General features: G+C 53.1%; 1 protein-coding gene across 1 annotated transcript in view; it reads left to right on the top strand.

The window, feature by feature from the left end:
* FAT2 (FAT atypical cadherin 2) overlaps nucleotides 1-13,914 on the top strand; it is a 59,977-nt gene extending 46,063 nt beyond the window's left edge. Inside the window, exons 19-24 of the mRNA XM_063349168.1 lie at nucleotides 752-1,559; nucleotides 2,351-2,496; nucleotides 5,742-6,183; nucleotides 8,712-8,865; nucleotides 10,739-11,331; nucleotides 12,192-13,914. Of these exons, the coding sequence (XP_063205238.1) occupies nucleotides 752-1,559; nucleotides 2,351-2,496; nucleotides 5,742-6,183; nucleotides 8,712-8,865; nucleotides 10,739-11,331; nucleotides 12,192-12,724 (2,676 nt within the window). The 3' untranslated portion in view covers nucleotides 12,725-13,914. The remainder of the gene's footprint in view (nucleotides 1-751; nucleotides 1,560-2,350; nucleotides 2,497-5,741; nucleotides 6,184-8,711; nucleotides 8,866-10,738; nucleotides 11,332-12,191) is intronic.
* The last annotated feature ends 270 nt before the right edge of the window (nucleotides 13,915-14,184 follow it).

Raw genomic sequence — 14,184 nt, 5'->3', positions numbered from 1 at the left:
TTTGTCATTTAAGAAGTGGTTTAAATTCCTCTTAAAAGAGGATTTCTATTGTTACAGAGTGAGTTAATTATTTTTCAATGTTATCAGTAAGGGTAGTCTGTTACAAACAAAAGGATAACAACATGTAAAGTACACGCTTCTTCAGTAATGGTAGTTGTTCTAAAAGCTAGGTGCTATTATATCATAAACTTCAACCACTAACTGCCTAAGATTAGGGAGAAACTTATCCTATAATCTGATTATTCACTTTTTTGAGGTTCCTTGACTCATGCTAGACAGACACCGTCAGAGGTGGGCCATGGGCTTAAATAGTCTGGAAGATGCGCAAACGTGTTGATGTGCGTAACTGCTTTATATATCTTTGTACGCTCAGTTACGCATGGAGCCCCAAAGACTGGCAATATCTCTAAAGATGATTAATCCTCAGGAAATCAGAGCCACTCAGGTGTGCCTCAGCTGCTGATGAGCACACACAGAAATGAGAGCGACCCCAGCGCTAACAGAAGGTCTCAGTGAGTCTCCATGCTGGAAGGCATGCTGCCGTTTCCCTGGGGCCGTCTCCGGGCAGAGGTCCAACGCTGCTCTCAATTTTCCCCATTCTTTCTTCCTTCCCAACCTGCTGCCTGACACCTTCCACCCACTGTTTCCTGCAAGTCACTCTCCTTCGCAGACCTTATCAGCCCATCCAGACAGGTGAGGTGACAGTAAGCCAGCATGTGGCTATAACAGATCCTTCTCTTTTCCTTGAAAGGTCTCCGACAGCGGTATCCCTCCCCTGTCCTCATCTGCATTTATAAATATCCAAGTGACTGAGCAGAGCCAATATGCCCCCTCAGCCCTTCCTCTGGAAATATTCATCACCACCAACGAGGAAGCCTTCCGAGGTGGTGTTCTGGGCAAGATCCATGCCACGGACCGAGACCCCCATGACACGCTGGTGTACACTTTGGTGGCAGAAGTGCCCCAGGAGGGGCTCTTCTCCGTAGGGACTGCAGATGGGAAGATCATTGCTGGGGACAAGCTTCCCCATGGCCACTATCTTCTGAACGTGACAGTCAGCGATGGTACGTTTACAGCCACCACCAGCGTCAATGTCCACGTGTGGTGCTTCACACAGGAGGCCTTGGACAAGGCGGTGGTGCTACACTTCCGCCACCTCTCCCCTGAGGAGTTTGTGGGGGACCATTGGCGCAACTTGCAGAGGTTTCTGGGAAACATCCTTGTCACCCGGCGCCAAAACATCCACATGGCCAGCTTACAGCCTGCAGCTACCTCTGATGGAGTGGACCTGCTCTTGGCTGTTGGAGAGCCACACGGCTCCTTGTATGAGCCTCGGGTCCTGGCAAACAAGATCACTGTGTCAGCTGGGGAGATGGACCAACTCGTTGGTCTCCGGATGAAGAAAGCAATTCATGTACCATGTCATGGGCCAGATTGTGCCCACCGTGTCTGCAAGGAAACCATTCAGCTGGATCCTGGCATGATGTCTACGTACAGCACTGCCCGGCTCAGCGTCCTCACCCCACGGCACAGCTTGGAGCAAATCTGTTCTTGCAATGGTGAGCAATCCTTCCTGGTAGTGTCCCCACCCTATAAACCTGGGCATATTGTGTTTTCCTTTGGTACACTGTAAAGCACCTGGGCTTTCCATGGAATTAGGTTGCTCAATGACCAACAACTCTGCCTGCAGTTTCAAAGCCAAATCTAGACTCTTAGAGCTTGAAATATTTACATAGGGTTTTGTTTTGTTTTTAATTAATCTCCTGTAGCATTTAGTAGCAGCAACATCTACCTATCTCTTTATGAAGAGTCACCCATACCTAGCAGGTAACGAAGCTCAGTCATCAGAATTTCGATCTCTGAGCTCCTGTGTTGATTCTAGCCTCAGCAAAGCACAGGCTAACTGATAAATTTGAGGAAAGCCAAATAAAGTAGATTTGTTATACTCACTCTAGAATACCGCAAGAAATAAATGGAGGAATCAGGGGTAGAGATTAACATCACTTGGACAGGAATGGTAGGGGGATACCATAGAATGATATAAAGACGTGTTAAGGATGAGGAAAGCCAAGGGTGTTGTAGACCACACCGAGAGCACCATTAAGGTGTTATGGGACAGAAATAGCCAGGCTGCTATTGCAGGACTGTTTTACAGTTCAGTACATAGAAGAAATACTTGGCGCTCCAAATGGGAGCTGTGGGAGATGCAGATCAGCGGTACATGGGTTGCCATGGATGGGACTGTTCCTGGACAGTTACGGTGTCAGGCTGGGAAAAGAGGAAAGGCTTGATATAGTCCACAGTCTCAAAGTGTGACAAAGATGAGACCTTGCGCTCATTCTCCTTCCAGGAACGGCTGTGAGGTTCGGGGGCCACAGCTACATTTGGTACCAGCACTCACAGATGGGCTCCTGGCACATGCACTTTCGCCTGAAGACCCACCAGCAGCACGCTGTCGTGTTCTATGCTAACGGGACTGACCACGCCACGTTGGAGGTATGTATTGCAATGAACGGGGGTTTCTTCCCAGCGTAAAAAAAAAATATAAAAAATCGTACTCTTTCGAGTAAAGGGATCACAGAAAGAAGATACAATAATATGTATCCTTAGTAATTCATCTAGCTAAAATATAAGACTTGGGAAGACCACGTGAAAGCCAAGCACAGTTTGGCAATTGCTGCAACCACAACTAGTGAATCATTTTTCACATCTATGAATGCACGCGCTGGTCTCTGGCGTGAAGGCATATCATAGATATACATCACCTTCTTTCCTTACAGCTTGCTTCTCCATCTCTCCCGTATATTACACCTCTCAGGGAAAAGACTTTACCACGTGGAATTTTGCCCAGACCAGTTTGCTTCCACGGTAGCAAAGGGCAAACTTCCCCCCAGACCTCAGGAGTGGAGTCAGACTCCCACTGAATGCACAAAGCATTTGCCAGGCCGCATTATGGCTCAGTCCGACACAGAGGAGGCAGCCACGTTGGGCTAGAGGGCTGGGGTAACAGAGTAGAGCTGAGGAGGGCACAGGTGAGCTCTGAGATGGGGAATATCACCAACCTTTACCTGCATCAGATCGTGTGCCAGTCACGTCATGCATCTAATCAAACAGACCTCAAATTAGAGGTCCCTTACAGTAATGGACAGAACAGACAAAACAGGAGACTTAAATGCTATTTCTCTACACCCTACTCTCTTCAACCACTTTCTTCAGGTGGTGTCACTGTTTAAGACACTTGCAGAGCCAAGAACATTTCACTCTGATCGCTCTCCTCCCTCTGGCTGCGCACTGGATCTACCCGGCATTCAAGGATCATCTCCCTCTTCCACTTTGGCAACAGGAAAGCAACAGATGACTAAAGAATAGGGTGTTTATACATTCCTCAGCAATTAAATTCAGACTAATTGGAGACCAAGATCATAGGACATATTTACCAGCTTACAGACATTTGTCCCTGAGACTAATCAAGTTGAGACACACTGTAACCTACCTGGAAGTGTTCATCCTGTCCCTGAATACCCTCATCCCTTCTTATGGTTTCACAACCCCATCTTCCTATTTTGAAATACTTTTCTTTCCACTGTTGTAAAAGACTCGCACAGGCAGGGAGCAGCCAACACCAGGGACCTGCCCAAAGTTCATATCGCAACCTCCTGCTGCCACAGCCATCGCTCCTGAAGAGCAAGAGCAGAGAAACATCCGTATGTCCTGTATCCATCTCCGAAAGTGACATTAAGCTACATTGTAAAGGGCTGACGAGAAAAACTTCACTTCTCAAGAAGGGTCTCTAGCTTTCAGCCCTGTCTCTGGGAAGGAGAGTCACCAAGCAGCTCAGCAGGAGTCCAGCACTCAGGCTGGTGCTCAGAAAGGATGAGACGGCAGGAAGCTCTACTGAGCCAGGCCTAACACACAGAGCCAAGGGAGAAGAGAGTCATTGATGGAGTTCGTTGTGCCCATGATCTCCTGTACCCAAATACGTCCACAAGCTCTTCAATAGGAAACATTCATAAACCCTCCACCATAAAGCTGCCTGTAAATCATTTCTTCCCTGATTCACTTTATTAACAATATCTCAGGAACCAAACATTTTCCAGACCACCTGGCCTGAAAAAAATGAAGGAATCTCTCAAGATCTTATGCTCTGTGGACTGCAGTGCTCTAGGTGTGAGCCAAAGCCTTGAAATAATCATAACCAATTGTTTAAAGATTTGGTGAAGAGGATAAGTTCTCCCAAGGGCATGCATATCATCGCCCATCCAGTTACTAAGCTGTCCCGAGTGCAGCAAGAAGATGGCAAACCAGGCAAGCTGGGAAAGACTTGGCAGTCTGTCAGTTCTTGCTGCAGGGAATCGAGTTCTCAGCTGTCTCCCAGCCCCAGAAATTGATAAGCCCAATCTACAGACCCATCTGAAGTGAAACCATGTTCCTCCAGATAAAGCGAAGTGACAAAGTTCTCTGGTGCGCTTGCCAATTGTGCAAAGCGATTTACACACATGTTGCCTCAAGGCCCTTCCGTGGCATGTGCCAGCTGCATCTAGTTCTTCCTTCCTTCAGCAGCTGCCCTCCCCTTCCACTGGGATTTATTTATACCATGGACTTCTCCAAGAGTTAACTGTTGTCCTGCTCTGCTTTTGGCCCCTCCAGAGTAGCCCCATCATATCGTATGTAGGTTCCTCTAGAGTTCAGTGTATCACTCATAGTCACCCCTCTTCTAGTCTCTTCCAAGCATCGCCACTCCGCTGTCCCTAACGTCCCCCACGGAGATCTCTTTTGCCTGGGATGAATTGCCTGATGTTATGTAGCAAGCTCTGCAGGTTTTCCATGAATGTTCTGTTCCATCCATCTCTTCTCTCCTTCTCCACAGGCTCTTGGCTTCTATGAGATAGAGGTTTTATCAACAAACCACTGGGGAGAAAAAGGGAAAGAGGGGTTTACCCCTGACTTCACCCTGAAACAGCACAGCTTATAATGCAGTAGACAGTGGCGCGGCTCACTTTTAGAAGTTCAGTAACTTGTCTCCTTCCCATCGGCTGGAGATCAAGGATTGGATTGCAACACCTATTAGCAGCTTTGGCCTGGCTTTCCAGCATGCTGGTGAAGAGCTGGGTACACCAGTAATTCCTTCCTCTGCCTCCCAACTCCTCCTTGCCTCCTCCAGAGAAAGCTGCCAGTGGTCCTGCTCACCGAGGTCCTTTCACCACCCTCACCCACGCCAAAGGGGGAACTGCTCCAGCACCTTCCCCACCACTAACGAGACAGTGAGAACAGAATAAAGGCCACAGAACAAGAGTGCACCTGTGACTGGTGACAGTTATGGATAGTCTGAATACCAGGGCTCTAATTAGGCTCAGGAAGGGGGAGAAGGGGTGAGCAGCTGCAGGAACACGATCACATGGCTCTGCACTCTGTTACGTGGATAGATGATCTTCCCTCCCTGCACACTTGTCAAAGGCTGCAGGGAAGGACCACGGGTGAAGTTGTTCAAGAGATGATGGTGTTTTGCAAAATAAGGGAGGTTGGGGTTGTTTAAACAGGCTTTGATTAGCCCATGCAAAGCTTAATATGGCTGAGAGAGCCTAGCTGATAATTCCTGGAGTCTGAAAGTTGGGATTCATCTTGAGTCTCGATGTTTAGGCAGGGAGAGGGGGGAACAAGCAATTAGAGAACAGTTGAAAGCCTCTGTGAACAGCAGCCACCTGTATCACAGCTAACCGTGTTTTCTGGGACGTGTTTTGCAGATGGTTAATGGAATCCCTCAACTTGGGTACAGCTGCCGGGGGAACTACGCCGGGAACCTCTCCTCCTCACGTTTTGTGAGCGATGGTGAGTGGCACTCAGTCTTCCTGGAGGTGAAGAACACGTCTGTCCGCCTGCTCATCGATGGACTGGGAAACGCTTCTCTCCAGCTGCCAGCGACATGTAGCATCTCCCAGGGCAGGCGAGACCTGCTTTTTGGGGGCCTGAGGCAGCCGCTGCAGTCCCAGAGAGTCACACGGGGGTTCAGAGGCTGCCTGGACGTGGTTGCAATCAACGGCAGAGAGGTGGTTCTCCTGCCCGGGAAAGGACAATCTAAGGAAGTCATGGAGGAGGTGGGGATCAAGCAGTGTTGCTCCCCCACCGGCGCCTGCAGCAGCAACCCATGCCTCAACAACGGGATGTGCTCCGAAACTCACGGAGGAGGTACGTGAATATCCCACGCAGAGCAATAAGCAGCGAGGAGAGGGAAAGATGCAACCTCTTCATTCATCCCTATGCAGGGGGGCGACTCCAGAGGAGAATCAGAGGTCCCCTGTCCCGGGGGACCTCAAGTGATAGCTGAGTCAGTGCAGCAGCAGCTGGGGGGTATGAGATCATCATCCTGGCTCTCCCCGGCGGACCATGGCCCGGAGGGCGTTTCTAAGGAGTGTGCATGACCTAGGAGAGCACGGCTTTGCCAAAAACTCAAATGCAAATAGAAATTCCACCCACCCCTCTGCATCCTCTTTGCTTAACGAGCCATTAGCAAGGCTGGAATCAGGCAAGATGGGATCATGCAGTGATAGCATCTGGGCAGAAACAAGCCAAGATCTTAGTCTATTCCCACTGCAGTCAGTGACTCCCCGGGGCTATGGGAAGGGATATGGGAAAACCGTAAACTCAAATACAAGAGTCTCAGGCTAACATGGGGTGCGCGTGCTCAAGAGGTTTGGTACCAGGCTTTGCCCAAGACAGTCTCACCGCTGCCCCGTTCCTCCCATCACAGGGTCTCCCCGCAGCGAGTTTGTGTCACGGGGACAGGGTGAGTTTGCAGTGGCCTCTGGGGGAGGAACCGCTCCCAGCAATGTCCACCCTTGTGTCACTGCCCTACACCCGCGTCCCAACTTCCAGAACAGGGGGCTGCTCCCCACAACACCCCGTCTATCGAGCTGGATACCATCTACGCTTTGGCCCTTCCTTGGGGCAGAGGGGTGCTTTCCGGGCTGCTGCATGGGGTAGGAGATCCTCCCGCAGCTCCGTGCTCTTTGGGGCTGTTGCCAAACCCCACACCCTGCCTGGCGAGCAAGCAAGGACGGAGGAGGGAGCACACCTCCTCCTGCCCTGCCCGCAGCCTCTGGGAACGAGATTCCCAGCCCTGTCGACTCAGCAGCTGCCTGGTTCAGCTGAACTTGTTTGACACGAGGTGCCTCCGTACCGAACGGTTAGCCTGGCTGGCACTCACGCCTCAGCCTTAGCCTAGGGACCCTCCGCACAGAAAACCCCTCCGGGTGGGCTGGAAGGGGCTCAAAACCCAAGAGGTGAAAACTCCTTTCTAGTCTAAGCAAAAGCATCACCTGCCTGCTTTGCAAAGAGGCACAAGGAGGGGGAAAAAGAACAATTGAAAAAAAAAAATAAAAAAAATCACTCCCTCATTGATAATCATCCAGCGCCCTTCCCAGAGTTTCCTTCCAAGGTGATCAATTTCCCTATGAATGGGACTGCCCTGGAAAGAGCCTGTGGGACACGGCCCCATAGAGAAACACTCAGGACACTGCTGCAGTGAAGGGGTTGCTCAAGGAACGGGTAGTTTGTGAGGTTATCCCGGGTGTTTGGCTTCCTTGAGCATTGCGGGCTCAGTCCTGGAGACCGCGGGCATGCAGCACGAGTTTATGCAAAGTTCTGCCCAGGGATCTCAGGCGTGGGATTACATGCACAGGCAAAGACACGTCTGTGCAAGCGAGCCCGGGAAAGCCACGTGGCCACGTGAGAACGCATCTGTGCGGAAAGGGTCAAAGCCAGACCAGCCACCACATCAACTGCAGCGCCCAGGACCACAGGTGCCAACCCATGTGAACCCCCACACCCAGGAACACGTGTGTTGGGGCACACACAGCCCTACGAGCGATGTCCGGCACCTGCCGTGCGAGTGGCAGCATGTCCTGGCTGTACAACCCCTAACACGCATGTGGAAACAGGTCTGCCTTTGTTCACTCTGTGCTCCAAAGCAGGGAGGTTTAGCGTGCGGATGACTAGCAAAGGCTTTTCAAGCGTGCTGCAAGGTGGAAAATCTGAACTTCCCGCATGGCACTACCAGCCGAGGGACTAGCAGGAGCTCAGTGCAGCCAGGGACATTCCCATGCTTAGGGCTAGACTAAACAGTAGCCAAAAACGCAAATGGCAGCAGCCCTCTCCGAGTCCCCAGGTACGCTGGGTTTCTCTCTGGCTGAGACCAGACACCTCCTGTAGGCAAGAGAAACCCGGCGTGTTGAGACAGGTCCTTCCTACCGCAAGAACTCGCAGGACCAAAGGCTTCAGAGAACAATGAGTTAGAGAGGATTGTGTTTAGCAGAGTCAGAAACTGTGAATCAGCCAGCCGGGCTCCCCTTCCTTTAACCTGCATTTGTCCCCCAGCTTGCTTCTCCGTGCAATAAAGCCGTGCCCTGACTGCATCCCTGGCGGGAGAGGATCTGTGTCAGCCCAGCACGGGCTTGATATGTTAGGTAAATAGCTGCCCAGTGTCATTGTGTTGCCCCAAAGTGGCCATCCAGCCTCCAGCAACTGCTCCAGGTCCTGTAATGTGCCCACCAGCCCCCCACGGATGGCTTGGGAGCCCCACAGCACCAAGTACCTACGCTTAGGTAGCCACATTGAGCCCCCTGTGGATGCCATCAGCTCTGGGCACTGCTCCTCCTTGTTCTTGCTAGATCTTCCATGCAAATACAGTCTCTGTATGTCACTCTCACCCTCTCCAGGTTACACCTGCATCTGCCCTGGGCTGTTTTCTGGTGAGCGCTGCGAGCTAGGGGACAGTCCCTGTGAGTCCAAGCCCTGCCTGCACGGGGGAACCTGCACCCTCTCGGCCACCGGCTACTCCTGCCTCTGCCCCGACTGGTACCTGGGCGAAAGGTAAGGGCTGGGGAGGCTTCGGGCTGGGTGATCTCCCGTGGTGGGCTGAAAACATGATCTCTACCAACAGGCACTGCACACTTCTGGACCCCACCAGATCCAGACGCTCTGGGATTAATTGCGCCTGAGCACGGCAGCAGGGAAGTGTCCAAAGGCAGAGCTGAGCAGACCAGGACATAAAAAGCTCTGCCGTCATGTGGCTGTCACCCCCCTGTGCCCGTCTCCTCTGAGCAGGAAGAGATTTTTTAAAAAAATCTCTCCGTACAGATGCTTTGAATGCCTGCAGGTGTTATGCCTGCTGCAGGTCCAAGGTTTCTCCTTGCGATGGCGGGGGGGGGTCTCTCCCCACACGCTGCTCCTCCCCGCGGTGCGATGGTGGCACCCTCCCCGCGGCCAGGGCTGCCGGGGAGCAGGGTGCGGGCAGGCACTGGACTGGGTGGCAGGAGGAGGCCCCGGGGCTGGGGGGAGGCTGGCTAGCACACATGTGAGCTGCCCCCTCCCTCAGTAGCTGGGACACCCACCCTGAGCGCTTCGGGGGCTGCTTCTGCGCGAGACCAGCTCTGCAGGGCTCATCCAAGGGGATTTTCTGTCCCGGGTCGCAGCCACGATTCATCTCAGGGTAGTGGGCTGCACTGAAAAGCACATGCAGGATGTGGTTCCCCCGCTCCTCTCAGATCCCCCTATGGATCCCTGCTACCACAAGGTGTTGGAGCGTTTGGCTTTGGCCCTGAACCCTACGGTTCGCGTCCCTTTGAAGTTGTCACCATCAGTGTCGCAGCTTGGATGCATTTCCCATATATGAAATATCAACGCACGCTTGCCAAATATCTGCAGCTGGAGAATTAAGCCAGGCCCTGAGGCTGCTCAGCGTTACCCACCGCAGCCGCGCACCCCCTCCAAGCCCCCTGCCCTGCCTCCAGCCCAGCCCCATGAGAGGTGCCCAGCACAGGCTCAAACAGCAGCACGTCCAGTTCGTCCTTCGGCCTTAGCCATTTAACCGGGATGAACACTGGTCCTTCGAATTGAAGGCAAAAATTATTCGTGCAGCTCTTGGAATAAAAGTATGTAGCCGAGCATTAGGTGGCAGTGTAATATCTGGAAGCAACGGGAGACTGTCACACACGCCAGCTCACACATCCTGAAACACTGACTAAGAAGCAGGAGGAGCCCAAACCTCACAGACTTTGCTCAGTAACAAGAAAAATAAAGGAAGGAAAACCAACAAAGCATTGTGTATTCCCCCTAGCATAGAGAGATCATTACTGTTGGAGGGAAACTACTACTGGGGAACGTTTATGTTGCATAGGATGGATCAGGACAGACAACCAGAAATTCAGTGTCAGCTCTGCAGATTCTCCATAAAATGCCAAAAAAGCCTCGCCAACGGGGATACCTGTTCACCCCTTCTCAGGCTAGATGTTCCCCAAATGTCTGCTGCAAACTGCAGACATCTACAGATCACCTGGAGACCCCACAGAGCCTGGAGGACATACGAGACTTCACGAGAGGTTAACACATCTCAGAGTGACCCTGGGGTCCCTAATTTAACAGGATGGGAGCATCTTTCTATGTGGTGTTAGCCCTAGAAACTCCAAATACTCCTCTGAGGCAAGAAGTCCCCCCATTTCAATTTGTTGCATGACTGAAAAATAGGACCATCCTGTAAAACAAGGTCACCTGAAAACCATCATTTTATACTCAAGGATCACAGTCTCTGGCAGGAGGGCAGGTAGCATGAGTCTAGCAAGGGAGGAAGAGCAGACCAGGATGAAGCATCCTTGGCTGGTGCAAGTCAGAGCCCTGAATAGGATGACGCCGTTTTCGCTGCATCCCTAGGCTGACGGTGGTTGTCTCCATCCTTTCCTCCCCACAGGTGTGAGAAGCTGGCCGAGGAGTGCCAAGACAACCCGTGCCGAAATGACGGGCGCTGTGTGAGCAACCAGGGCTCCGTCCACTGCATCTGCCCATCGGATTACCAGGGGGACTACTGCACGCAGCCCATCATCACCCCTGCCATCGTGCCCACCCAGTGGGCGGTGGGCCCCGAGGAGATCGCGGAGATTGTAGCCGGAGTGTTGGGGGTGGCCATCCTGGCCGCCGCCTTCGTGCTCATCCGCAAGCGCTACCGCCACCGGGCCAAGGCACACAAGCCCGTGGCCCGGGAGGACCCCGACCTGCTCTCCAAGAGCGAGTTCTCCAAGAGCGTGGGTGTGGGCACCCAAGCCGTGCCGCCCATCGAGCTCAACATCCTCAGCGATGCAGCACACAACAACCTGGACCGAGCCACGCCAGAGCAGCGCAAACCCACCAGCACCCCCGAGTTCGTCACCTTCAACTCAGCCAATGCCCCAAAGCACCGGGGCACCATCGTGTGCAGCGTGGCACCCAACCTGCCCCCTGCCGCACCCCCTTCCAACTCCGACAATGAGTCCTTCATCAAGTGCACCTGGGCCAGGGAGGAGATGGGTCAGTAGCCACAGCTTTTTCTTGCTCTTACACATCCCTCTTCCCTCTGCAAAGCGGATAGAAGGTGTGCAAACTTGAGGGACCGACAGCATTGATTAAAGCCAAGCAAAACACGGGCAAATGCTGCCCAAGCCCTGCTATGGGTCCCTTATTGGCCCTTCCCTCCCTGCTCACCTGTACATCCCAGTTTTCAGCTTTATCCTGCTCAATCTCGTACATGATCAGGAGGCAAACCATTAATGCATAGCTTGGGTCAAAAGACCTTATAAAGGAGAATAATGAAGCTAAAGGGAAAAAAATTAAGAACCTAAAAGTCAGTGTGAGTTTTAGCGGAGGCATTTTCATGAATGCTCCTGGGCAGAGGGAAACACTTTGCACGGCTCTGGACAGCAAGGTTACTGCTTCCTCTCCATCCAGGGCTTCATCACCAAAGGATGCTCTTAGAAGAGAGTTCACGAGACTAATTACAGGGAAAGAGAAAGATCCAGTGGACCGCTTTCTCTGCCCCCATCCCTTCATCATAGAATCATAGGGTTGGAAGGGACCTCTGGAGATCATCTAGTCCAACCCCCCTGCAAGCTTCTTGCATCCGAATGGTGTGATGAAGTGCGTCTGTTGGGTGCTAGAGTAGAGGATGTCTGAAGGCTGGTGGGAACACCGCCTCGGCAGAGCCAGGGGTGCCCTCAGGGCCCCTCAGTTCCCAAAGCAGCAACTACAGCTCCCCTGTCCCCACGTCTCCTCTCTTCCCTGCTCTGCCACATCGCCTGCAGGCTCAGAATCTACAGAAGGAATTAGCAGGAGGGCAAGAGAGGGAAAACAAAAGCTTGAACTGCAACTAACTCGACTCTGTTTTATTCCAGTCTACCCAGCAGAAACGACCTACTGGCCCCCCCGCTACCTGTCATCAGACGTCCAGGAATATTCCCACTACGAGATCATTCAAGGCCCCCCTGCATCCTCCTCCCACCCTCCTCTACCCCCGCCGCCCCCTCCGCCAGCGGACACGGAACCGGTCGCTCTTTACGGTGGCTTTCCCTTCCCGCTGGACCAGAGCAACAAGCGGGCCCCCATCCCGCCCCGCTACAGCAACCAGAACCTGGAGGACTTCTTGCCGCTTGGCCCCGTGGACATGGGAGCCTCCCAGTGCCAGAACGAATACACGGCAATCAGCTACTACCCGGCCCAGCTGGTGCAGGGCGAGGGCATCCCCTACCAGCCCGACCCCGGCTACAAGCGGGTGAGCATGCGCCTGAGCGTGGCCCAGCCCTCCTACGCCGACTGCGAGGTGGGCCACCAGCCCAGCATCCGAGCCCAGCCCCTTCCACCCCCCAACTACGAGGGCTCCGACATGGTGGAGAGCGACTACGGGAGCTGCGAGGAGGTGATGTTTTAACGGGGGGCTCATCCTTGAGAGAGATGAGAAGAGAAGGGCATCTCCACGCAGAACAGTGTGCAGGGAGCTGGCGTGTGCCGCTGAAGGGAGGCTTATGTGTGTCCCCCCAGCTTGCGGCACCTCCCCCTGCACAGCTGGGATGCAATTTGGCTGGATCTTTCTCCCCACTGCCCTCCATGGTGCTCCTGCTGCAAACGGGGAAAACGCTCCAGCCACTGCCAGGACACGGAGGATGCTCCTGGGATGCCAATGACTAACCCGCCGCCTTGTCGAGAGGACTTCCTCCGACACCACGCAGGACCGCAGCGTGCCACCTCCTCCCACCCCGGGCTCCCTGGCCACAGGGATGGTGAGGAGGAGGAGGAGGGCAAGCACTGTAGGCATGGCAGCGGCCGTGGTGGAGAAGGTGAGAAAAGGACTAGCGATGCACAGCCTGGGAGTGCCCCAGGTGGGATAGCAGAGGCTCCCTGCCCCCAGCTCTGGCTCCGTGGGCTTGCATCAAGCCAACAGTTTGCCCGGTGGAATGGATCAGCTGGTGCAAACCCTCTTCCATGTCTGCTCCCTGACACAGACTGAGAGAGAAGAGGGAATGCAGCTGGTCCCATCAGTTCGTCTCTCACTTGGCCAACAGAAGTCCAAGGAAAAAAAAAAAAAAAAGAAAAAAAAAGTTCATTTCTGTAGAAAAACCAAGCAACAAACTTTGTCGCACCAGGAACCACCCACAGACTCAAACCAGCAACAAAACAAGACCCCTGCCCAGTCGGGCTGCGCTCGCGGGAGAGTAAGGGAGACCCTGCCCCGAGGATGCGAGCACAGACACGTCCCCGTGGCTGCTGTGGGCCCACGCTGGACGCAGCGGGACACGGTCCTGCCACACAGCTGGGACTCCACCGTGTACCCCAGAAAGACTGGCCAGGACTGCATGGCATCTCCTACCCGACAAGGGGCACGGAGGCTCTCGAGCGTGGGTTTGCCTGGATGTCCTTGTGCTTGGAAAACGTATCGTTTCTTCGTGAGAGGTTCTTTTTGGCTGGTTGTTTGATGTAACTTTTTTTGTTGTTGATTTTTGGAAAGTATTAAAAGAGTTTGGATTTTTTTACTATTATGATTTCATTCGGTAACTCAGGGATTCCCTTGTAAATAGGACGTCCCTGCCTAGCTCCAGCCAAGGGGCAGACCAAGGAATAAAAGCTTATTTTGGACACCAGCACCCCCAGCCTCTCGAGCCTTCGGAGGAGTACCAAGACAGCAAGTTCAATGCATCTTTGAGGATCCTATACGGGCCGGAGGAAGGCGGCAGACCCACAGTAGCCTGCCTACTTTGGGAAGGCATGAGCCTCCCGAATCTGTTAACTCAGGAGCAAGGGGGTTGAAAGGACCCAAACCCAAGCCTTGCCTTGATCCCCGTCCCCAACCAAATGCGTTTGGGGAAAACAGAAATTCATCTCATTTCTGAAAGT

The sequence above is a fragment of the Chroicocephalus ridibundus genome, chromosome 11 (assembly GCF_963924245.1).
Source record: "Chroicocephalus ridibundus chromosome 11, bChrRid1.1, whole genome shotgun sequence".
NCBI classification, from domain to species: domain Eukaryota; kingdom Metazoa; phylum Chordata; class Aves; order Charadriiformes; family Laridae; genus Chroicocephalus; species Chroicocephalus ridibundus.
The sequence above is the reverse complement of the archived record's forward strand: the minus strand, read 5'-3'. Positions and strand labels throughout refer to the sequence as shown.